General features: G+C 45.1%; 2 protein-coding genes and 1 long non-coding RNA gene across 5 annotated transcripts in view; 1 reads left to right on the top strand and 2 right to left on the bottom strand.

The window, feature by feature from the left end:
* Positions 1–505: 505 nt before the first annotated feature.
* Positions 506–15,674, top strand: ACAA1 (acetyl-CoA acyltransferase 1). The gene is made up of 12 exons (XM_083467112.1): positions 506–821; positions 1,729–1,822; positions 2,049–2,106; positions 3,542–3,621; positions 4,605–4,647; positions 8,067–8,165; positions 8,941–9,021; positions 10,913–11,103; positions 12,404–12,583; positions 13,190–13,245; positions 13,657–13,802; positions 14,868–15,674. The coding sequence occupies exons 1-12, from the start codon at positions 633–635 to the stop codon at positions 14,941–14,943; spliced, it is 1,293 nt and encodes a 430-aa protein (XP_083323238.1). The 5' UTR covers positions 506–632; the 3' UTR covers positions 14,944–15,674.
* On the bottom strand, positions 11,620–12,392 carry LOC310689615. Its single transcript, XR_014517560.1, has 2 exons — positions 11,897–12,392; positions 11,620–11,804 (listed from the first exon to the last, which is right to left on the bottom strand). It is a non-coding gene; the product is annotated as an uncharacterized lncRNA (long non-coding RNA).
* A 113-nt stretch (positions 15,675–15,787) lies between the features above and the next one.
* Positions 15,788–23,899, bottom strand: part of DLEC1 (DLEC1 cilia and flagella associated protein) — a 47,180-nt gene continuing 39,068 nt past the window's right edge. For 2 of the 3 annotated variants that reach the window (XM_083466590.1, XM_083466589.1), the window contains exons 31-39: positions 23,499–23,621; positions 22,733–22,827; positions 21,382–21,466; positions 20,039–20,233; positions 18,589–18,750; positions 17,373–17,526; positions 16,842–16,962; positions 15,883–16,030; positions 15,788–15,844 (exon numbers count right to left, since the gene is read on the bottom strand). In XM_083466590.1, the coding sequence (XP_083322716.1) occupies positions 15,907–16,030; positions 16,842–16,962; positions 17,373–17,526; positions 18,589–18,750; positions 20,039–20,233; positions 21,382–21,466; positions 22,733–22,827; positions 23,499–23,621 (1,059 nt within the window). In that variant the 3' untranslated portion in view covers positions 15,788–15,844; positions 15,883–15,906. Of the gene's footprint in view, positions 16,031–16,841; positions 16,963–17,372; positions 17,527–18,588; positions 18,751–20,038; positions 20,234–21,381; positions 21,467–22,732; positions 22,828–23,498; positions 23,622–23,899 lie in introns of all 3 variants that reach the window. The other variant, XM_083466588.1, reaches the window with a different exon arrangement.

Raw genomic sequence — 23,899 nt, 5'->3', positions numbered from 1 at the left:
CTCCCTGACCCTTGCATCCGCCCCTACTGAAACTCATTAGGTTAACTTTAGCCCAGTCCTCCAATCTGTCAAGCTCCCGATTCTGCCTTCAGAGACGTAGATTGAGAGGTTGGTTCCCGCTTCAGGTCCCTGCGCGACTCTTGACGTTTTCCTACTTCTATAGCGCTGCTCTCACGCTGCCTGTGGCAAGATGGCGCCCAGAGCCGGCGGGTGATTGGGAAGCCGCGAGGCTCCTCCCGGCATGCAATACGCGCACGGGGGGGGCGTGGCATCTCTGCCTCTCTCACAAGCCCGCTCAGCTGAGAGGAGGAAAGAGACGCCTCCCGGCATGCATCGCGCAGGGGGTGTGGCTCCGCGGGGCTGCCTCAGAGGAGGAGCAGCGAGGCGCCTCCCGGCATGCCGCGCGCAGGGGGCGTGGTGTTCTTCCTCTCATCTTGCCCTCCCAGCTGAGGGGAGGAACAAGGCGCTTCCTGGCATGCAGCGCGCAGGGGGCGTGGCGTTCTCTGCCTCTCACCCGCCCGCTCAGCTGAGGGGAGGAGCGAGGCGCCTCCCGGCATGCAGCGCGCAGGGGGGCGTGGCTCTCTTGGGCTGCCTCACCTGCCCAGTCGAGGGGCGGCGCAGTTCGGAGGAGGATGCAGCGCCTGCAGGTGGTTATCGGGCACCTGTCGGGGGCCGGGGGCGGCCGGCCTGCCTCGTTGCGGCCCAACCCTTGCCTGGGCTACTCTGGGGCGGCCTTCTCGACGGCGGCTGCCCCGGAGGATGTGGTGGTGGTCCACGGGCGGAGGACGCCCATCGCCAAGGCCAAGAGGGGCGGCTTCAAGGTAGTGGAAGCGAGCAGGTGTTGGGGGGGGGGGAGAGGGAGGCGCAGGTGGGGGCGGCTGAGGCGATGCTGCGATGCTTTCAAGTTCTCTGCATTTCCAAAACCTGTTTTTCCTTTTTAAATCGTTTACAGTTCAGTTCATTAATTAATATTATTAGTTCAAAAACCATTACCTTTTTATGAGCTTTTAGGGGTTTTTTTGCCTTTTATCTTAGAAGCATAAAATAAAGGTGGTAGGGTCATCTAGTACTGCAGTGCAGGAACCTCAACTAGATCAGACGTGATAGGCGTAAACTACTTTTTGTGGCTGGGAAAAGGAGATTGGGAGGGGTGTGTGGAAAAAAGAGAGAAATAGAATTCTAGAGGTAGAACGGGGCCACGAGGGTCCTCTAGTCCAACCCTTTTTTCTCCAGTGTGGGGCTCGAACCCACAGCCCTAAGGTTTCACATTCTTATTCTTAATGACTGAGCTATCCCAGCAAAAATGAACTAACGCCCAGAGCAAACACATTGTCCGAAGTGGTTCCTTGACTGGCTTTCTCTTTATTAAGTTACCCAACAGATTACAGATTAATTTGTTGCAAGCCACCTTGAGGCCTGGTTCAGGGGTGCAGGTGGGATATAAATAAACATTTGACAGATTTGGTGTACTTATATGCTGCTTTTCCGCAACGAACTATGCCCAAACAACAGAATACAGAGCATTGGAAATACAGTTGTGCAAAGTACATGAGATGCCAGTAAACTCAAAAGTGGCAAAAATTAGCAATTTGGCAGATGCCGAATGAATTCAATGCTACGAAAAGTAATTTTTAAAAAAGAATAAAGGTTTAAGTACATAGTTACATAGCAATGCCCTTAGTGTGGGAAACATGCAAGAGAACAGTTTTCTGTTTCTTCCCCATCTAGGAAACTACACCTGATGAACTTCTTGCTGCGGTCATGACAGCTGTCCTTAAAGACCTAAATCTAAGCCCTGAGAAGCTGGGAGATATCTGTGTTGGTGAGTAATTTATTTTGAAGTTGCATCACTATACATATTTCTGTTTCTGCCCCAGTTGTAACTGTAAATTTGCTAACCTTGTGCTATGGAATGATTGAGACTTCCTGTCTGGGAAATGGGCTGTCACCTTCTTCTTAAATGCTGAATTACGCCTTCTTATAAAATAAATCTGGAGATGGCATTTGAACTGCAGATAACAAAAGCAGATTAATCTCTTTGCACCTAGGAAATGTTCTTCAACCTGGAGCTGGAGCTTTAGTGGCGAGGATTGGACAATTTCTAAGGTGAACTTTGCTATTTAACACTCTTGATACCAGATAAGAAACAGGATAGAGATTGGGGCTGCCAGCTTTGGCTAATGTTTGAGTGTGCAGGAGTATTGCTGGTTTGTCCTACTTTTGTGAACTTTGTCATGCATTGTGGGGCAGATAGGAGGTGTGGTGATAACTATCTCAGGTTCTCCACACACCAAGAGGAAAATAGCAAGGCAGGGGAGGAGGAATACTGGGTGAGATGAAACTTGATAGTCACTCCACTGGCTAAGGAACAAGTGTTAGTAACTTAAGTAATTCCAAGCTGGCTTGAAAGAGGCCAAGGAAAAGTGGTGTAATGGTTTAGGGATGTGCTGCTCTCTGTTTTGCCACCCCCCACCACAGGTGAGGCCTATATTGTCTACTTCACCAGTCTTTAAGAGGTTGGGCTATGAAACTGAGGTTGTACTTTAGAAAGATACGAGCAAATGGCTTTTCACTTACAGATAATTGAGTGCTTACTCTTTATGAGTGGTAACAAGCATCTCTTTTGGCATCTCACAGTCTGATAATGTGGCTCTCACTGTCCTGTGTCTCCATCAGAGTTTTTTTGCCCCATGTCTTGCTGAAAGCTTATGCATCACGATTAAGTTTGTAACTCGTCCTTCAATGCAGAGGTTCCCAGGGCAGCAAACAACAGTACATTAAAATTCAACACATCACTAGAATAAAAGAATTGTCCATGTGTGCAGAAAGGCGTTTGGTAATATTTTGGAAAATACTTTGCAAATTGGTTCAGCCAGGACATGGTGAGTAAGTCAGAATCACATTCTGCAAGCTGGTTTGCTATGCTTCCCCACCTCCCGAAGGCAGTTTGTGGTGGATCAGTGCTCTTCACTTTCTAGGGGCTTTTGAGTCTTTCAGCTGTAGCAATTTGAGAAAGAGCTCAGCAGCAGACTATGTGCATTGCATGCCAAAGGTTCAGTCCTACACATCTCTAGATAGGGCTGGAAAAGACACCTGTCACCCTGAAAATCTGCTGCCCATCAGATGTAGGGAGCATTTGGCCCTCCAGGTGTCACACATAAATGCCAGCAAGCATGGGTAACAGCCAGGGATGGTGGGAATTGTATTTCAGCAACATCTGGAAGGCTAAAGGTTCTACACATCTGGCATAGGCGACCCAAAGCTAGATGGTCCAGTAGTCTGATTTACTATGTCAGCTTTCTTGAACTATAACGTATAGACTGTAATCCCCAAAACTACACCAGATCCTTAGTCCTACTATCTTCATTGAGAATAAGGAGTCTTAAGTGGCTAGAATAGCTTATGTATCTTGCATTATCTTACTCTCAGCATAAACAGACCCTCAAAAGAATGACTCCATCCCTCTAAATTGACATCTCTGTGATGGGATTCCAACTTTCTTTCTGTGCTAATGAATCATCTTGCTTGTGTCTTGTTTCAGTGGCATTCCAGAGACTGTACCAATATCATGTGTTAACAGGCAGTGCTCATCTGGGTTGCAAGCTCTGATCAATATAGCTGGTAAGAAGGGAGCTGGTGACTCGGCTTGGTGGCAAAAAGCTCATGAAAATTCTGCATTCAAAGTAAATTCTGCATTTCAGTAATTCTGATATATTCCTGTTAAGCATGGGGTATGCCTATTTTGTATCTTTGATTAATAGTTTAAGTTTTGCAGAGTCTGGATGTGTGGTGTAATGTGATTGATGTATATAAAGGAATATATTGAGGCTGGGAGGAGAGGCACAGGTAGCAATACAGGATAGAGAAGTTGTCTCCTTCCCCCCACAAATGTTTTTGCAGGCATTGCATGCACACTTTCAAATACAATTTCACATTTAAGAACTTAAGACACCCCCCCCCCCAGATTCTCAGGAATGTGTATATTGTAGCACATAAAATTCTGCACTTGTGGCTTTTCAGAGGCCTGGTTAATCTTAGTGCTTTTGAAAATCCTGATCAAAGCAAGTGTCAGCTTGGCATGTGAAGACTTAAATTCCTGGAGCTGAACTTCCTGTGCAGACTCGTGTTGCTAGATGGAGTTAATATTCCTAGACCAATAAGTTTTTTTCCATGAAGATCTGGGCGTGTTCATTCTTATTTTTTACATTTCTATACTGCCCTTCAGTCTATACTGCCCTTCAAGGGGCAGTTTAGAATACAAACACAAAAATACATACCATAAAAACAAACACACACACACACACACACACCGTTTAAAAGGATATAGATTGTGTAATTAGCCAAACAAAGGCCTGGGAGAAGAGGAATGTTTTTGCCTGGTGCCTAAAGATATGTAATGAAGGCAACAGAACAGGCTCCTTGTAGTTAGTAGCTAAAGGAATCAACTTTACTGAAATTTGTAAATTCTTAATAATATTAACCAGGTTGGAGAATAAGTGAAGTGTTTTAGTTCCCAGAATATGTAATCCCCTCTGTCTGTGCAATATTGGTGAGAGGGGTGCTCACCAAGGTTGATCTTAAATTATTGCTTGTTTTATTTGTAGGTGGCATCAGAAATGGAGCTTACGACATGGGCTTGGCCTGTGGGTAAGGCAAGTCTTTTCACGAACTTCCCTTGCTAGTCTGTAACCTCAGTCACGTTCTCTTCACAGATCATATAGTATTTTATCGAGTGAGGCAGCCGGTACAGAAGGGGGGCTTTTTTCCATTCTGGCATTTTAGGAATGTAAAAACACCCTCCGTGTTTCATGCTAGCAATGGCAAAGCAATGTTTGCACTAGAATAAAACACCCGAATCCATTATGGAAACTTGTGGGTCTGATGCAACTTCCACTTAAATTTGATTTATAATTTACTTAGGGCGGTTCTACTTAATCCAATTGGCATTCTTCCCCATTGAAACTTGTGATTTGAAGCCTGGCCTTATAGGTGTTACGTTTCACTATGTGTTTTATGAAAATCAGTAGGATAGTAGCACAGATATCTTCCATCTGCTAATCCTGTTCCTAGGATTAAGTCCTAGGTTTTTCCAGGATGTTGTAGAGCACAGGTTGCTATTCATTGGTTCTCAAGTACCTGTAGCAGTTCATAGTAGGGACAATGAGTCTGTGTCGTCTTCCAAGTCATGTGGCTACCAGTAGTAGTTTGTGAGACAGTCAACTTGCAGCACCTCTTTCCTCTCCCATTATTTCTGTGACTCCCTGTTCAAACAGTCCCACAATGGTAGCCTCCAGAGAGAGTCTTCCAGAAAGCTCGAGGTACAGTGGTGCCTCACAAGACGAAAATAATCCGTTCTGCGAGTCTCTTCGTCTAGCGGTTTTTTCGTCTTGCGAAGCAACCCTATTAGCGGTTTAGCGCTATTAGCAGTTTAGCGGCTATTAAAGGCTTAGCGGCTTAGAAAAGGGGGGGAGCGAAAAAAATCGCAAGACGTTTTCGTCTTGCGAAGCAAGCCCATAGGGAAATTCGTCTTGCGAAGCGCATCGAAAAACGGAAAACCCTTTCGTCTAGCGGGTTTTTCGTCTTGCGAGGCATTCGTCTTGCGGGGCACCACTATATCTGTGTATCCTTCCATCCTCCACTCATTCCACATATGGTGTGGCTGAAGTTTTTAAGCAGTAACAGGCAGACGTTTTAAGTCCACGTGGTTTTATAACCTCTGTAAAAAAACATTTAAGTCAGACTGCAATAAACTCGTGTGCTCTTGAACTGAGTGCATCTCTATTGTGCACCATGAATATTCTAAAGCATTTAGTTTTAAAGTTGGTTTTATGAAGGCAGGGTGGTGCAGTTTCATTGTGGGGCTTGGGCTTGGCTTAAACTTCTACTTCAGCTGTAAACCCCTAAGAGGTCTTTGGCAAATAACTCTCTTCTTCAGTTCCACTTCTGTGAAATGGCAGGCCTCACAGGATGACTGGTTGTTACAGGGTCAAAACGCCCCTTATGCTAGTGTAAGACATGAACCCATGAAGCGCTGTACTCAAGCGTCTTAGGTTTTACTCTCTGAAAATTAGTGTTGGGGTGATCAAGTGGGTGTGGTATTCAGACCTAGTGTAGTCCTCCTAGTCCTGAGCTTGCTGGTTGAGGTCATTTTTCAGACTCAGTTTTCAGTCCAGTTTCGCAGGGCCTTTTGAAAGTGGGCTGCTTGCATTCTTTGGAGGTCCAAGTGCTGCCACACACAATTTCCTAATTACAGCGTAAAAGCCATTTCTGTGGGAGGATGTTTACATGTTTCAGCTTTATACTGCTTAGGATCACACCCTTGTTATAATCTAGGCTTCGTAGCTTGGTCTTAATTTTGCAATGACATGTGTTGCGAAAGCATAGCTTGCAAATGCTAGGCCAGAAAAATGTAGGACAAAGGCTGATCTGGGATTCCGAAACCGAGTGCTCTGACCTTCAGTTCCTGTTGAGCAATGCAGGCCAAGTGTTGCCACTTGTGAGTGGCTTTGTATTGATTCCTCCAGGAAAGACTCGCTAAGCCCACTTTTAAAAACTATGTAGAGAATTGCTGTAGTTAACCTACCAGCCTCCCTGGCAGCATTGATCTGTTGTTTAATGCTATCAAGAGTTTAAAGTGTAGCCAAGATCTGCTCTTGTATCTGTACAGATTTCAGACCTGTTGACTTGGCAGATATGCTGCCCTTACAAATAAAAAGTGGTAGTTGATTATTGTGAGCTGTAAACCTTTTGGTATCTTCTGGTCTGGGGCTGAAAACTGGCACTGCAGACATTAAAAACCTGCTCTTTGGAAAATCCATGGATTCATCGGGTGGCTTATTAGTTTTGTGGAGGCTGTTTGCCAACCAGCCTTGAACCATGGACTATTTAGTCTGACTTCTAAGACTTTGGGCTGATGGCTGCCATAAAATCCTGCACAGCTTCTCTTGCTAAATACGTATTTTAAGACTGCATGTAGGAGCATTTCAGAAAATAATGCACACAGTCTGTACCCCAGCTGGTACAGAGTAAGATCTGAAGGCACCTAAGATCTTTAATGCTATCCTTCAACACACTGTTGCTTGAGAATGATTTCAATAGGATCCTTCAGAGTTAATATGAATATAACTGAGGCATCACAGTCTTTTTCAGAGTTCTGACCTGATAGCACAGGACAGCTTTCCTCAACCTGGTTGCTCCCCTAATGTTTTGGACTTTGGCTCACATCGGGTCCAGCAAGCATGTTTAATGAGTCAGGGAAGTTATCAGTTATAGTCCAAAATGTTTAGGGGGCACCAATCCAAGGAAGGCTGGCAGAAATTGATACCGTTAGAGTGGAGAAGTAGCATCTTATACATGTCTACCTGGAAGTAGTCCAGTTGAGTTCAGTGGGGTTTACTCTCTGGTAAGTGGGTATAAGATTGCTGCTTCAAGTGATTTTTTCCAACAGGAAAAATATATGTAGGCAGCGAGTTTATATTTTGGTTATGTGCTCTCTTTATTTACTGTATTTTCCGCTCTATAAGACGCACTTTCTCCCTCCTAAATAGTAAGGGGAAATGTGTGTGCGTCTTATGGAGCGAATGCAGGCTGTGCAGCTATCCCTCTGAAGTCAGGAGAGTGAGAGGGATCTGTGCACACCAATCCCTCTCGCTCTCCTGGCTTCAGGGATAGCCACCAAAAGCCTCCGGAGCGCAGGGATTGGTGCGCAGCGATACCTCTTGCTGTTCTGACCGCTTTGCTGGAGAGGCGCTGCGCAGAGAGGGAAAGCTGTGCAGTGCCCCTTCAGCAAAGCCGGAGCGGAAACAGAGCCCCTTCCATTTCTCCTCCCACTTTACTGGAGAGCCGCTGCGCAGAGAGGGAGAGAAATTTTCTTTTCTTATTCTCCTCCTCTAAAACTAGGTGCGTCTTATGGTCAGGTGTGTCTTACAGAGCGAAAAATACGGTAATTCTTTTTTAGCGTTCCTATGAAAGCAGTTAGGTACTTGTCTCTTTTACTGATCCCTATATGGTTCTTTCATACATACGATATTTGCAAAAGCATTTCTGTCTCTCTGTTTTCCCTCCAGAGTAGAAAGCATGTCTCTGCGTACCGTCGGCAATCCTGGGGACGTCAGTTCTCGTATGATGGACAACAGCAACGCCAGAGATTGTCTTATCCCAATGGGGTAGGCGTTTTTATCTCTTCTTATGGTTTTAGGGGGGCTTTCTTGATGTTACTTTCCATTTAAGTGAGTTTCTGAGAAATTGTTAATTGTCAGGTTCCTGGTAAAGCTGATGAATGATGAAAGAGGCAAGTAAAAGGCATACAGCAAACATAACAGCAACTTGTGTACAATAAAAAGTCAAAGTTTGCATGGAAGTTATGCATTTTGTATAATAAGTTGAGCAAACTCATCTGTTTTGTATGTGCTTGCCACTGGAGTAAGTTGTTTAAAGAAAGCAAAAACATGGTTGGTATTTTCCCAACATTTTGGCAACTATGTTTAGGCTACTCCAGTTCTTCTTTTTGCTATTGTTTTGTTGACTATAATTATTTTATTGCTGTGATTTTCACTTGCAATTTAAGAATTTGTATTGTTTTCCTTTATGCAGACTGTTTTGAGGTCACTTTGTTACAGAAAGCAGTACTATAAAAGTGTTTAATAAATATGTCCTCTTCAGCCAGTTGGTCTATTTTCCCTCCCCACTTTTGATGTTTTTCATTGGGCATCACTGACATATTTATAAGCTTAGTCTTGCAGTAATGTGAACTGGAAACTTGCTTTTTTAGTAATGAAAGTTGTGATTCTTGGGGTGGCAGATCCTGAGCATGCATGATTCTGGACCCCCTGGTTCTTTTGAAAGTCACATTGGTTCCACTGTTCCTTCATGTTCCTTAGAGAGACAAATATGCTGTGAATCAGTGGATTAATCCACCTGATAACTAATCTTGTTTTTCAGAATAACCTCAGAGAATGTAGCCGAAAGGTTTAACGTCACCCGGAAAAAGCAAGATGCCTTTGCCTTGGCTTCTCAGCAAAAGTAAGTGGTTGCTTTTCTCCTCCAGCTCCCAAAGAAATGGACTTTGGTTCTTTCCCACTTAGAATCTGCCTGCATTCTGTGTCCTGCTTGCCACAGCCACTGCTTACGGTTCACCTGCGTCTATGCAAACACCAGCATCCCAGAGCAGCTTATTGAATCCAGCATTTCTTAGTACAGTCGTACCTTGGACGTCAAACAGAATCTGTTCCGGAAGTCCATTCAACTTCCGTTCAGAAACATTCAGAAACCAATGCATGGCTCCTGATTGGCTGCAGGGAGCTCCTGCAGCCCATTGGAAGCTGTGGAAGCCCTGTCGGACATTTGGCTTCCAAAAATTGTTCACAAACCGGAACCACTCACTTCCGTTTGCGACATTCGGGGGCCGAATGTTTGCGACATTCGGGGGCCAAAACTTTCGAGAACTAAGCTGTTCGAAAACCAAGGTACGATTATATTATGTTTTGGCTAATACAGCATTAAATCATGCTGTGTCATTCCTGCGAAATGACCTGCTTGGTTCAGTGGTTTATCCAGGTTGCCTTCCTGCCCGATTATACAACATAGTGGCTCACAGCAGGACTTTGCTTGTTGGTTGTGTGCCTAGTGTATAGTTAGGGAAGTCGCTTCCAAGCCAGATGCCCTTTAGAACTTGGCCTTCCTCCCAGGGAATTCAAGGTTCAAGCCTTTCTCCTTGCCATTGCGATGGCACCACCAATCATAGCATTCTTGCTTGCTTGTGCCTGGGGGGCTAGTCCTGATGTGCATAGAGGGGAAATAATGTCTTCCTGCTCACCCCTTTCTCCTCAGTTTGACTTGTGTTCTCCTAGGAACTCCAGAAACTGCATTCACACCAATTCATTCCATTGGTCCTACCAGCTCAGTAATAGCTACACTGAATCTGGCTCTCTCGGGCTTCAGGCATAGCTCTTTCCCAACTGTCCCAAGGACTTGGTAGGGACCTGGGCTTTGCTGCTGATCTATGGCCTTTTCTGGTATGTGTCAGACGTTGTGTGGCTTAGCTGGCTTGATTCATGCGGTGCTGCTAGCTCTGCAGGCACAGGAATGCAGTGCACCTACTTTCCAAATGTAAGATATTGTCGCTTGGGTTATGCAGCTTGATCTGACTGTGCCTTTGAGCCAGTTAATTGAAGTATTTCAGTTCTGCTTAGGAAGGCAAATGTTTTGTATTTTGCCTGGCATGAGCAGACGCTATGGTGCTAGTTTTGGCTTGTATGCAGAACATGGAAGGCAGTAATCTTAACGGATCAGTCTTTGCTGCAGTGTGGGGCTGTAAAAGTTTGTAGACCTGTTTGTGTTTGTCATCCTGTCGGATGGAAGAGCTTTGTGGAACCTGTGCAGGCTCGAATGGTCAAGGATCATCTACTAAATTGCCATAGTTTAGCATCTCAAGTGCCAGTGTTTGAGACTAGGAATAGAGTGTTTGTGTAAAGTCAGATCTACCGCTGTCTCACATAAACATCCTCCCAAAACACCATTGAAATGAGCGGAAACATTGCTTTCAAATGGAAGGGGGACCCAGAGCAGCAAACATTGCTTGGGCTTCTCTTATAGCAAGCATGGACAACTCCTTCTGCCCCTTCCTGTGCTAACATAGGTGACGTTATTTAAATGTCTTTCATACAGCTTTAGGAACACACTCTCTTATTTTGGCTACAGATAGGTAGCCGTGTTGGTCTGCCATAGTGTTTCAGTGTATCTGAAGAAGTGTGCATGCACACGAAAGCTCATACCAAGAACTAACTTAGTTGGTCTTTAAGGTGCTACTGGAAGGAATTATTTTTATTTTGACTCTTATTTTGTGCCTTCACCCTGTGCTTAGTACACAGCAATGTTCTGAAAAATATGCAAAAAAGTACATTTGTGCTTCCAGAGCAGCTCGAGCCCAGCAGATGGGGTGGTTTAAAGATGAGATTGTCCCTGTCACCACCACCTTCACGGATGACCAGGGGCAAGAGAAGACGATCACTGTGCTCCATGATGAAGGGGTCAGGCCAAGCACCACGCTGGAGGGGTTGGCGAAGCTAAAGCCGGCCTTCAAGGAGAATGGCACCACGACTGCTGGTACGTACCAGGAGCAGAGGCCGAATTAACAGGAGATGAAGCAACTGGAGGCATTTGTAACTTGTGCCAAGGAGTCTTTTCTATTTGCAGTTATGCACGTCGGTGAAACGTGCCAGTTCAGTCTCGTTGGTTTGGCTGTTGTTTATGTAATGCTTAGTAGCTGCAAGATGCAAAGTGCTGTTAACAGCAGAGGAAGAAAAACTAGTTTGAAATAATGAAGCCAGTGGTGACTTGCGTTTGGAAGGAGCCTTAGCTCAGTGGTGGAATGCATAATTTACACTCCAGAGCAGGCATTCCCAAATGGGTTTCCAGCTGTTTTGGGGCTACAACTCCCATCATCCCTAGTTAGCTGGACCAGTGGTCAGGGATGATGGGAATTGTAGCTCAAAATAGCTGGAGACCCCAGCATCTCCATCTTAATAGGAAAGGCCACTGCCAGTCAGAGTAGACAATACTGGGTTCTGTGGGAAGATCATCTGACCTGGTATAAGGCATCTTTCTACCCATAACCTGGACTATTGTGTTTAAGGAAACAGATAAAATTGCTCTTAAACAGGTTATTAATGGAGGAAGTTTGTGTGCATGTTTGAAGCGGGATTGTGGGAAAGAAATAGAGATATTTTAGATGGGAAGGCATAGGCAACAATTCCTGAACATTGCAGAGTTTTGCAGCCAATGCAATTCTCAGTCAGTGTCAGATTCTATACAAAATAAAAAAAATCCTTCCAGTAGCACCTTAGAAGACCAACTAAGTTTGTTATTGGAGCTTTCGTGTGCATGCACACTTCTTCACACTTCTGAAGAAGTGTGCATGCACACGAAAGCTCCAATAACAAACTTAGTTGGTCTGTAAGGTGCTCCTAGAAGGATTTTTTTATTTTGTTTCGACTACGGCAGACCAACACGGCTACCTACCTGTATCAGATTCTATGATTCCCACATTTGGAGGCCAGCAAAAAAAGAAGTAAACAGTATATTGATCCTCTCTGAAGGCTGTTGGTTAGTCCTGCTCTGAATAGCTGCCAGCAGCACTGGTCACAGTAGCTGCAAACGAATCCTGATGTTGCTGGATTTCTGTGTCAAAGATCACCACTACAGGCAACAGAAACTCCTGTGACCACATTAACTTAGGCCTGTAAATGGCTGGGAACAGACATAGTCTGAATCTTCCCCCCCGCCCCCTTTGGTAGAGTTGTGTCATAATTAACAGGTTTGTGCTGGGCTTGCCAGCATTCTGTGTAACTAAACCTGCCTCACAATGCTGAAACCTTGCCCTGGCGTGGGAAATCTCTCGCCACAGGTAATTCTAGCCAAGTTAGTGACGGCGCTGCTGCGGTTCTCCTGGCCAGACGTTCCAGAGCTTCCCAGCTGGGCCTTCCCATCCTTGGGGTGCTGAGGTCGTGTGCAATCGTTGGCGTTCCACCTGATGTCATGGGCATAGGACCAGCCTATGCCATTCCGGTGGCGTTGGAAAAGGCTGGTAAGTTAACCTCGGGCCAGGGGTTGCCAGCGTTTTGGGGCCAGTGGGCACATTTTGGACATTGAGTAAGTGCTGTGGGTACCAGTCACAAAAGGGCTGCTGTGGAGCATGACATGATAAACAAAATGGAGAGAGCATGGTCTTTGCCGCTGTCCACCCCCCACCCAGAAAACCTGAGGCTTACGGTAGGAAGTCCACTATGTCCTGCTGGTGGGGATCACGAATATTAATTTCATCAACACGAACTGTGATGCCACTGATACCTAGTAACAGGGAGAATTTACCAGTAGCAGGAAAAATACAGAAGGTGACTGTACTTCACTCACTCTCGTGCACACATCTCACACAAACAAACCATGGACACACAAGCATCTCTAACTCTTGCACACACACTTCAGATATTTCTCCCTCTTTCTGCCCAAGTTCATTTTCTCTCCCTCTCTCTCTCCCACCCCATATTCATATTTCCCTCCCATATCTTTTGGGGGGATGAGTCAAACACTGAAAGGGTGGAGCAGGCTAATTTTACAATGAATTGCAACAGCGGTGTTACGAATATTAACTGGAAAGGCTTACTTTGGCATCTTCTCTCGCTCTAACCTGCAGGTTTGACTGTGAAAGATATTGACATATTTGAAATCAACGAGGCCTTTGCTAGTCAGGTGAGCTGGACCTCTAAGTCGGGAACTTCTTGGAACTGCATTTATTTTTGCCACTCCAGGGATGTTTCTCCTAGTCGGGCTGGAGAAATAGGGTTAGAGCGTCCCTTCCTCACCACTCCTTGCACATCCCTCCCAAAGCTTCGATATTTATAATGTGGTGTGAGTAGTAGAAATCTAGCGCATACAGTGGGGGTACTCATATTCCTTGGTCATGCCTTTATTCAGGTAATTCTCGTGTTCACCTAGCTTGCTTCGTTACATGCAGAGACGAAGAAAACAGGAAGAGGCGACTTGCGTAACTATTTGGTTGCTTTAAAATGTTGGATCTCCTTAAGAAGTCTTAAGGTGGGAGATTCAGATGTTGAGACCCCTGGCTAAGTGGAGGTAACACTGACTGTGGTGTTTCTGCAGGCTGTCTACTGTGTGGAGAAGCTTGGCATCCCCATGGAGAAGGTCAATCCCCTTGGTGGGGCCATTGCTTTGGGGCACCCTCTGGGCTGCACTGGGGCGCGGCAGGTGGTCACTCTGCTCAACGAGCTGAAGCGTAGGGGGAAGAGGTGAGTGTGGAGTCACTTGCATTAACTCTTAACTTTGAAGTATGTACAGTGGTGCCTCGCAAGACGAAAAGAATTTGTTCCGCGAGTCTTTTCGTCTTGCGATGTTTTTCGTCTTGCGAAGCACGGTCCGTCGCAACTGCGCCTCTTCAAGCGGCTTTAAAAAAAAAGCGCAAGATGTTTTCATCTTGCAAAGCAAGCCCATAGGGAAATTCGTCTAGCGAAGCAACGCAAAAACGGAAAACCCTTTCGTCTAGCGAGTTTTTTGTCTTGCGAGGCATTCGTCTTGCAGGGCACCACTGTATTGATGCTGCATGTTGCTAAAGAAAGACGTACTTTTTTATGCCCCTGGTGCTGGAGGGGTTTGTGTAGGTGGTTTCCCAACTGGAGAAACTTGTTCAGGAGTTACAACTATCTCAAAAGCTTTCTTACGCAAGTTCTAACTGGCAGAAAGAAATGCAAGACACATCAAAGGACTTTGTTACTGCATGTGGCAAGAATTCAACAGTTTGTGGATCCGTTGGTGTTAGTGCCTTTTGGGGCAGACTTTTTGATTGGTCCCTGCCACTTCTCCTTAAACTTGCAATCCAAGTGTACTGTTAGGTTCTACTGCAGTAAACACCTATTTCTCTCTCCCTCCCCAAATCTCAGTAACTGAAATGATTTTGAAAGCAACTTCCCCTGATCTTTGGATAGCCAAGATGTGCATGCTCTCGTTTTCTCTCATACACTGCTTTGGGTATGTCCAAGCAGTGAATCATACAGAGGCACATCAGGCAGCCTCTGGGCTGAGTACTTCTGAATAAATCTAGCTCTTGCAGCACACAGTTTAGGAATATTGGGCTGAAGTATCTCAGGTGGCAGGAACTGCACATTCAGCTGCCATTGTGCCACTTATTCCAGTTGTCACGTAGGGCAGAAGAGTTAGCTGGTTTTAGTCTGTGTTGCAAATTCTGACCTGTGTGACCATGGAGTATGAGTTCAAAAGTACTCAGTTTCTAAAACCATGTCAGATGAAACTAGAGAATGCAAACATGAGTTAGGCACTAACTTGTGTCCTTCTTTCAGAGGATATGGCGTGGTCTCCATGTGCATTGGAACAGGGATGGGAGCAGCTGCGGTGTTCGAGTACCCTGGAAAGTGAACAGATCTCTGGCCTGCTGAACGGCTGGAAGTTTCCAGCACCTCCCCCCAAATGATTCATGAATCGGTCCAATGAAAAGATGCTGAGGTAGCCTGCAGGTGGGATACACGCCACAGCACTCTAGTTCAGTTGTCCCTCTTTGCAGCCCTCCAGCTAAATCTTGCACAGAGATGGCATGCTCCTACAAGAGAGGCTTTGGGTAGGCAGGATGGGACGAGTGTCATAAATCTTGACCTGTGGGGCAGAGCCAGCTGAGTACCCGTTCCTGAGGGGAATTCTGCCTAAAGGAACTAACCGTGTTTTTGGGAGCAGGCTCCAGCAGCACTGGCTTCTTCATTTAGCCAGCCTAACTCTGCGAGACAAGAGTCAGTCAATAGAGGTCCTCTTAGGACTGTCTGATAAAAGCTACAGGTTGATGTAGCGCTGTTGAAACAGAGGAGGGCTGTGGCTTTGCTTTGCTTAGGGAACGTCTATGGGAAGGTGACTTAATAAATGGAGTTCAAAAGCTTACCTTTGGTGGCTCCAATGCCCCCCCCCCATATGCTAATAACTCCTAAAACATTCCTGCCAATATTATGCCAGGTCAGAAGTTTACACTGATCATTAAGGATTTTAACCAATTAATGAAATTTCATTAATGAAAACCTCAGTACGGCTTCCTTTGCGAGACACCTAGTGTCAGAACCTAAGCCTTTAATAGCAACTAAATAATAAAGTTTTCTAATAACTACTGTTTTCTAGTCCTGATTTATAAAAAAGCAACAGCTTGCCTCTCTTACTAACATTCTGTTTTAAATTGGAAGGCTCGGCTTCTTAATTCAGAAATCAAGCCTCCGCACTCAAGTCAACAGAAATAACGGCCTTTTATTTTCTACTATACATCACCAAAAACCAGGTAAACCTACTTACAGCCACCTGCAGCAGCAGCTTTAGCTGCACCTGCTGGGAAATTGGTTGGGCGCTTTACGTTTTGCGCATTTCTTCATACTTCTCATCGTAAGATCCTTTCCCCCGGACGTAGAGCAGGCAGGGTGCCTCTCCCAGCATCCCAACAACTGTGATTATGGTTTGATATTCCACGTCCTCCCTGTTTAAAGGGAAAGAAACACAATCCAGGAAGGCGGGTGGAAGCCTGCTAGTCTTAGAGCTGCCTACTAGTGGCGATGTCAAGCCACGTACATTTAAACTCCACTCCCAGAGGGATCTCCAGCCACAAACACTGATGCAGCCTGCGAGCAAGCCCTGAATGTATGCAGTTACTCTATATTATGGAAGGTAGAAGTAGCAGGATTAAGCTCTTGCTTACTTAATTTATGTGGTGCTCTGCCAGTTAAAATCTTGCAACTGTATGCTAGCTGTGTTGCACTCCTGATTTTAAACCCCCCATGCCCAAGTGGATAAAGAAAACTTGCTGCTCTATCTGCCTCAAGTCTTTTAGGGCAGCGCTAACTCACCCTCCAGCCTTCCAGAGGTTGCTGGAAACTGGACTTCAGAATCCAACATCTGGAAGGGACAAAGGTTAGTAACCCTTGTTTTGGGGGGTTACTAGAAGTGGTGAATTTAGCTTTATAATGTGCCCTAATTCTAGCTCCTTGGCACAATTTATATTTAATACGCAAGTATTGCTCTCTGAGCTAGGGAGCCCATTTGCCCTAAGATACTTCTGCAGCTACTGCTTTCTTGTACACTGAAGACTCATAGGTTACCCTTTTGTATGGAAAACAGTTCTGCTCCAGCTACCTCCCCACTGTCAGCATGAACTGCAGAAGTTATCAGAGGAAGCGCTTAGGAATGCAGTCACTGCAGCCAATACACAAGGAAACATGGTTTCATAAAGCCCCCCTAATTTACCAACCCTACAAAAGCAATGCAGAACATTAACTCGCTTCATGTCCTACCTTGGGGTGAAGCGAACCACCAGAAGTGTTTTGGTAGGCACGCTACTTTGATGTGCTTCAAGAACACCGTTATTTGGGGAGATGGAAAACACTTCAGGTTCTTTGTGCCGCTCATTTTTATCTGTAAGAGGAAGTGAAAGAGCAAAGGGTATAGTGACATTCTTAATGAAAAGAAAGCCTCACACTAACGTCTACTCGCACCTTTACCAGTTGAATAAAATGACCACTCTGCTTCTGATAAAGTTGTTAACAGTTGTCCTGGCTTCCAGTCTACTGAATTCATTACTCTAATTTATCCAAAATTGTTTCAAAAATACACTGCAGTTTGCAAATGTGTGTCCTTCATTCTAATGCACCATTAACACAATGAGCTCCCACCTTTTTTTGGCAGAAAGGAGATCTACACATGTTCTAAATTAAACAGATTCTATGATTTTGTTAAAAAATAAATGGACATTCTCACAGTGCAGCTTCCAAGCATAGAGGCCTTCTTAACAGAGTGGGAGATGTCAACCTCCCGATTTCTCTTACCTAGCAAAGCTGTCCAGTAGCTCCTGCATCCACTTGTATTCATCACAAGGACAGCTTCGGATCTTGTTTGATTAACAAGGCAGACTTCAAAATCAATCGTGTCACAAGAGAGCCCAAGTACTGGGACAGTGAGGTATGCAGCCATGGGCAGTGCCTGCAAAGGTATAAAACAGGGCAAGAGCCTTTGATAAAGGAGGAATTCTGCATTGACAAGGCAAAGCAGACTGGGAAGATGATAGGCCAGAGCTGATCTATGGTAATTGCCCTTCTACATAAGGTGTGCTTAAGCTTGGTGCAAGCATCTCAGAGCATTTCTAGTGCAGTTTCTAGGTGTGGACACCAGCTCTCTTTGAGGGCCAATGCCAAATAAATGGATGCTTAAAAAATAACCGCTAAAATTCTGGGGGTGAGTTGTGGGATTACACCCCCCCTCCCCTGTCTAAGTATAACTCTCCCAAGCTGGGTAAGCATTTCTGCCAGTGCCAGTGGTTAACCAGGATCCAACCTAACCATAAAGTACATTCAGATGGACCTCCACACGGGAGCCAGTGTTTTCTGGGGTTTTGTTTCTTTCTGCTGCAGGGTAAGAGCAGAAATCTTAAGACTTAAGACTACTTCTCTGAGCAACAACTTCCACTCTGCCAAGTGTCAGCCAATCGGCTCTACACAAAGCCAGACACTGCTGCAATCAGGGAGACCTTGTTACTCTTGTAATTCGGCCATATTTCTGGCCAAAAAAAGAAGTGGGTACGGCAAGGCAGACACGTCTGCTCAGCCACCCACTCCTCTTAAAGATCAAACTTGTACCTAAGAACTATTAAGCTTCGGAAGACTAGTAACTGGTCTAGGGGTAGTAAACCTGTCCTGCCAAAGGTTGTGTACAAATAACTTATGTAAATAATAAAATATGAAAGAAGGTTGAAAGAATATGTGGTAAAGTGGGCTTAAGCAGGTAGAGGCGACAAATCAATATATTCTATTCCCATACTTGCATTGATATATATTAAAGTACAGGCGATTCCCGACTTACGTAGGGGTCACTGTTCTGGGTCCCCGTGCCCATAAGCAAAATGTGTGTAAGTGGGTAGCCCTGTTGCAGTAAATACAGCTTCTTGCCCAACAGCGGTTGAACGGGGTAGCTCACATATGCCATTGTGAAGCCCTTGCAAGTCTTTTTTTTCCTGGACTTTTGGCTCACTGACACCAATCTGCATACCTGGGTTGCTTTGTTACTGTATTCAATGATGAGATTTTGCTTAAATTCTAGTATTTTGTCTCCGTTTTCAAGCTGTAGCACTTGAAGCCCAGGCAGGAACTGGTCTTCCGGGAGATGTTGGTAGGTTAGTAACTCCAGAGATGTGTGGAATGACACCTTTACCTACGTATAAGCCAGGCCAAATATGTTAATGACAGAACCATGTTTGCAGGAAAAACGATGTGCTGTACATTATTATTATTAAAATTTGTATACTGCCCTATACCTGCAGATCTCAGAGTGGTTCACAGAATAAAATCACAATATAAAAACACAAAATACATAAAAATAAAAACAAACAACCCAATAACCCCCCAAAAAAACATTTTAAAAGGGTATTGGATGTCAATCAATCAAAGGCCTGGTTAAAGAGGCACATTTTTGCCTGGTGCCTAAAGGTGTATAATGAAGGTGCCAGGCAAACCTCCCTGGGGAGAGCATTCCACAGACAGGGAGCCACTGCAGAGAAGGCCCCGTTCTCGTGTTGCTGCCCTCCAGACCTCTCATGGAGGAGGGACACGAATAAGGGCCTCAGAGGATGATCTCAGGGTTCGGGTAGGTTCATATGGAATATGAGGTATTGCAGTCCAGTAAAACACAATGTCGTTATCTTTTACTGGACGAACTTCTCTCGGTGAACAGATAAGCAGGCTCTTGAATTACACAGAACTCTTGTTCACAGAGAAGACAACAGAAGAAGCCAAGCCAGTCATTTTGCATAGGGGAATGGCTTGTTCAGTTAACATATTGATGCTAATCAAGCAGTACAAACAGGTTCCTACTTTTAAAAAAGGGGCCCTCTTTTGACCTGCAACACCAGTTCTCTTAATGACTTAATGACTGCACTGTGAATTTGAACTGAGGGGTCTAAATGCAATTAAAAAATTTAAATGCAAAAAATGAGGAGGGTGCTTTAGTGTGGTGGCATTTATCTTTTAGCACTCCCTGCCACTGCATATCAGACATGCGCCTTCTCTGTTGCCTTTCTGATGCCTGCTAAAAACATTCCTCTTTCAACACACCACCTAATGACGTTATCCCAGTCGGGATCTTGAATTTGAACTGATTCTATGTGTGTGCTGCTTCTGTTTTAAACTGTTTTTATCTATACAATTGTTTTAACTAATAAAAATAGTATTAAGTAATAATAGTGACTTAAATAGACATTGGGTAGTTCTCTTATTTGACGGGGTTCCTACTTCAAGCTAGTAGTTTAAATGGCAAAACTTCCTTGCAAAATGGCTTATGCTTCTAATCCGAAGCCCTGGTCTCCCTCCCTGGTCTGTGTCACTTTATTTCTTTATACTAGAACTTTGGTACCAGTGAAAGCAATGGGGCGTAAGTTTAACTTAGTACATATCCAATCCACGGTACCTATAAATTGCCGGTTAAGGCTTGAAGATGAACCTACCAGCATATTTTCCAGAGGATAGAGTAAAAGGTGCTGCTCCCCGTTTTCACTGTCACTGTGGGGTATCTTCAGGTTCTTCTTGGGGTCTACACCAGACACAGAGAAGGGCGTCGTCAAAACCAGCTTGAAGGACAGAGGAGTCTCTGTGTTGTTGGTGAGCTTCAGGTTAAGGGTTGTGGCTGACTGTGTCAGTACCTAAAGGATTGAGAGAGAGCATATACATAAAAGGGCATACATCCTATCTATGCTCTTTTAAAAGGTTTTTTTGGGGGGTGTCCTATTGGGTTGTTTTTATTTTTATTAAGTATTTTGTGATTTTATATACTGATTTTATTCTGTGAACCGCCCTGAGGCCCCAGGGTATAGGGCAGTTAATTAATTAAATAAAATCAATATATAATCAATATATAAAATGAGCAATGGATTTTAAGATTAAAAGTGCGATAGGTATGTAAACATATAAAAACATATAAGGTAGTCTATTTTAACCTTAGAAAAATGACACAAAGTCGCCCGTGGATCTGGGTTTGGGAATTTTCTTAACAAACTAGATTGAATCGGGGGATGGTCTGCGCCTACAGATCTGTGCGCAGAATCTGGCGACAATCTGGGTCGTCGTGTGGTCTTTGCCTTATATTGTATATTGTTTTAAATGTTTGTTTTGCTATTGGGATTGTAGTTCCATTTGTGTTTCTCAAGCTGGTCTCTGACCGTAATAAATTTCATGTTCATATATAAAATCACAAAATACATAATAAAATTAAAATTAATTAATTAATAATATTAAACACAGGCGATTCCCCATGTATGTGCATTCAGCTCATACATGGCTTCATATATCTGCAGGTGCTGGGAAATAAATAATTTCAAACTGCAAAAACAGCCCAAAAGCATTTTTTCTTGTTGCGTGGCAGTGCTTAATTGTTGCCAGTCGCTTAGTGATTTGCAGGGAAGTGTTGAGAAACAAATGATCAAAATCAAACCCGCTTCACATCATAGAATCATAGAGTTGGAAGAGACCACAAGGGCCATCGAGTCCAACCCCCTGCCTGCCAAGCAGGAAACACCATCAGAGCACTGTGGACATATGGTTGTCAAGCCTCTGCTTAAAGTCCTCCAAAGAAGGAGACTCCACCACACTCCTTGGCAGCAAATTCCACTGTCAAACAGCTCTTACTGTCAGGAAGTTCTTCCTAATGTTTAGGTGACTGCATTTCCCTTACAGCGCATCCCTGTGTGTGTGAGACTGTTTCGTGGTGCACTTTCAGAGCCTTGTTCCGTGAGGAGGAAAGGCACAACTTTTCGAGGATCTCAAAAGTAGGAAAGGAATCGGGACTACTTACGCCCATGAGGGGCTCGTCTGGGATAAGGGCGCTGGCCAGAGCGTGAAACACCAATCCGCTCTCATGATCCATCTCAGCAGTTAGCCTGCAGGAAGAAAACCAAAGGCCGTTCAGTCTTGTCTAAGCAGGAGCATAACCCACTAATGGGATTATATGTGGCACATTCAGTGTAGAGCATGTCCACCGAGCTTGGCTCTGGACTGCTTTCAACAAGCTCTTAGAGCGGAATTATGAACAAGTTCATAAACTTTGCACTAGGCTGCAACCCCACGCACAGCTGTCTCAGTCATTGCAGCCTATAAGAGGAAGAAAGAGCCAACTTTTGTGTATCTTCTACTTGAGGTTTTAAATTCAGAGCTGAGGAATCTCTGGTTTGGGGTTGAAGGAGACTCCCCAATCTGCCCCCCCGGACTACAACTCCCATCATCCCTGCCCTTCTACTGTAGCCATAATTTTATTCATTGCTTGTATTTAGTACGGGTGTTATTTTATGACAGTCATTTGTTTGCCACCTTTTAATAATAATAGCAGCAGAGCGGTTTATGAATGAAACGCAGTTCATTTCTCCTTTAGCTAAAGCAATTGTAAAATGAATAAAGCAGTAAAACTCAAAGCTGCGTAAAGTAGCAAAGGAGTTCATAAAAGACAATATAGGACTGAGATTTTATTGTTGTATTTAAAAAAGGTATTTGCCTAGCAGAAAGAACCCCACCTCCATTTTGGGAAAGCTTTGGGCTCTGCTCAAGTTCCCTCTGGCCTATCACCTCTGTAGATTCCCAGGGTTCAAGGTGAGCTAACGCCACTCTCTATCAGGAAATGGAAGCACGAAACCAGGTTTCCAGTCCCTGAAGGAGCCCAAGCAAGCACTCTCTTCCGGACTCGTCCAACACATTTGGGTTTGGGGGTAGAATTAATCCAAAAACGGTGAGAAGAGAGTTCCTTCTCTGTTTCTGGATGATCAGAGTATCATCCCGGTCATGAGGCATAGTGGCCATTCCAGTGCCCTTCTGGAAGAGAGCCAGTGTGGCGTAGTGGTTAAGAGCGGTGGACTCGTAATCTGGGGAAACGGGTTCGATTCCCCGTTCCTCCACATGCAGCTGCTGGGTGACCTTGAGCTAGTCACACTTCTCTGAAGTCTCTCAGCCCCACTCACCTCACAGAGTGTTTGTTTTAGGGGAGGAAGGGAAAGGAGAATGTTAGCCGCTTTGAGACTCCTTAAGGGGAGTGATAAAGCGGGATATCAAATCCAAACTCTTCTTCTTCACCACCCAACATCTGCTTGTGCAGCTGTGAGCACCCAGCCCTCACTCTGTCCCAAAAGCCACCCCATCGCTTCAGATATGGCACTTACAAAGCCGGCTTGACAAACGCTTGCAGGTCAATCCGCAGAGGCGCGACGGCATAGCCGTCTCCACGAGTCACTTTCCCAGGGACGTTCTGAACCATCTGGTGGAGGGGAATAAAAACGTATCAACGGGGGTCCGTTGTGGGCACTTAAAGCCGTGCTGAGCCTCCTCCGAGTGATGGGATGGGACAGGGCTGGGCTTAATTTGGGTTGCAGCTCAATTTGTGTTAAGGCCATTCTCGGGAGCGGGGGACAGGCAGGACCTGCCACGACCAGAGCACTTTGGATGGCGAGGTGTGGCTTTCCAAGATGGTTTCCATTTGAAAGAAAATGGCTTTGTTTGCACTGCAAGGTTGCTAGGGATCCTAGGTTACCATCTCAGTTTGTGCAAAGAGCTGGCCATGGAGCAGCGATGCAAGAAACTGGACCCATGCGAGGCTTCTGACCTGATAGGAGGTGATGGGGCTGTGTCACCATGACTCTAACCTGCGTATCTGGTTGGGCCACCCGCTGGGGAAGACTCAGGGAATGAATCTGGCTTATGCTCATGGCCTGAAAAACAGCACCATTCCTCAGCACACCTTCTCTCTACTTCGGGAGGACTAGGTAGGATGACACATGTGGTGGAAAGTGGGTGTTAGTTTGGGTAGGGCGGTGAGAGCAGGGTGCTGGACAAAGCCTAAGGAACACAACAAAGCTGGAAAAGAGAGAAGTCAGATGAGATGGGGATGGATAAGGAGGGAAAGGAAAGGTATTATTCTCTTATCCATACCCGGCTATCCAGGCTCATGAAGCCAAGGGCAAAACCTTCGCATTCAAACTTATTGATGATCTCTGGCAGCATCAGCGGAGTGAAGGAAATGTGGATGGCAGCAGAACCACCTGCAGGGACCACCTGGGCACAAACAGCTGATTAGGAACACTGAGAGGGCAGGTAGTTCTGCATATCCAGGGGGGCTTGAGGTTTGTATTTCGGAAACAGCCGTCCCCTCCTCCACCCCCACATGTGGCAAACAACTTGCGAAGCTAGGGAGGCTTCAAAATATTCTGATTTTTGGGGAGAGAGGAAAGGTTGTTTTTTGAACTCCAGCTGCCTAGGATCAACCTCGTGTCCTGTTCCTGATGAGAGCCAGTTTTCTAAATATACGGAGCCCTCAGAGCTGAGATTGTAGG

Source organism: Podarcis liolepis (genome assembly GCF_965112155.1).
Source record: "Podarcis liolepis genome assembly, chromosome: 12".
Classification (NCBI taxonomy): domain Eukaryota; kingdom Metazoa; phylum Chordata; class Lepidosauria; order Squamata; family Lacertidae; genus Podarcis; species Podarcis liolepis.
This window is presented reverse-complemented; position numbering and strand designations above follow the sequence as displayed.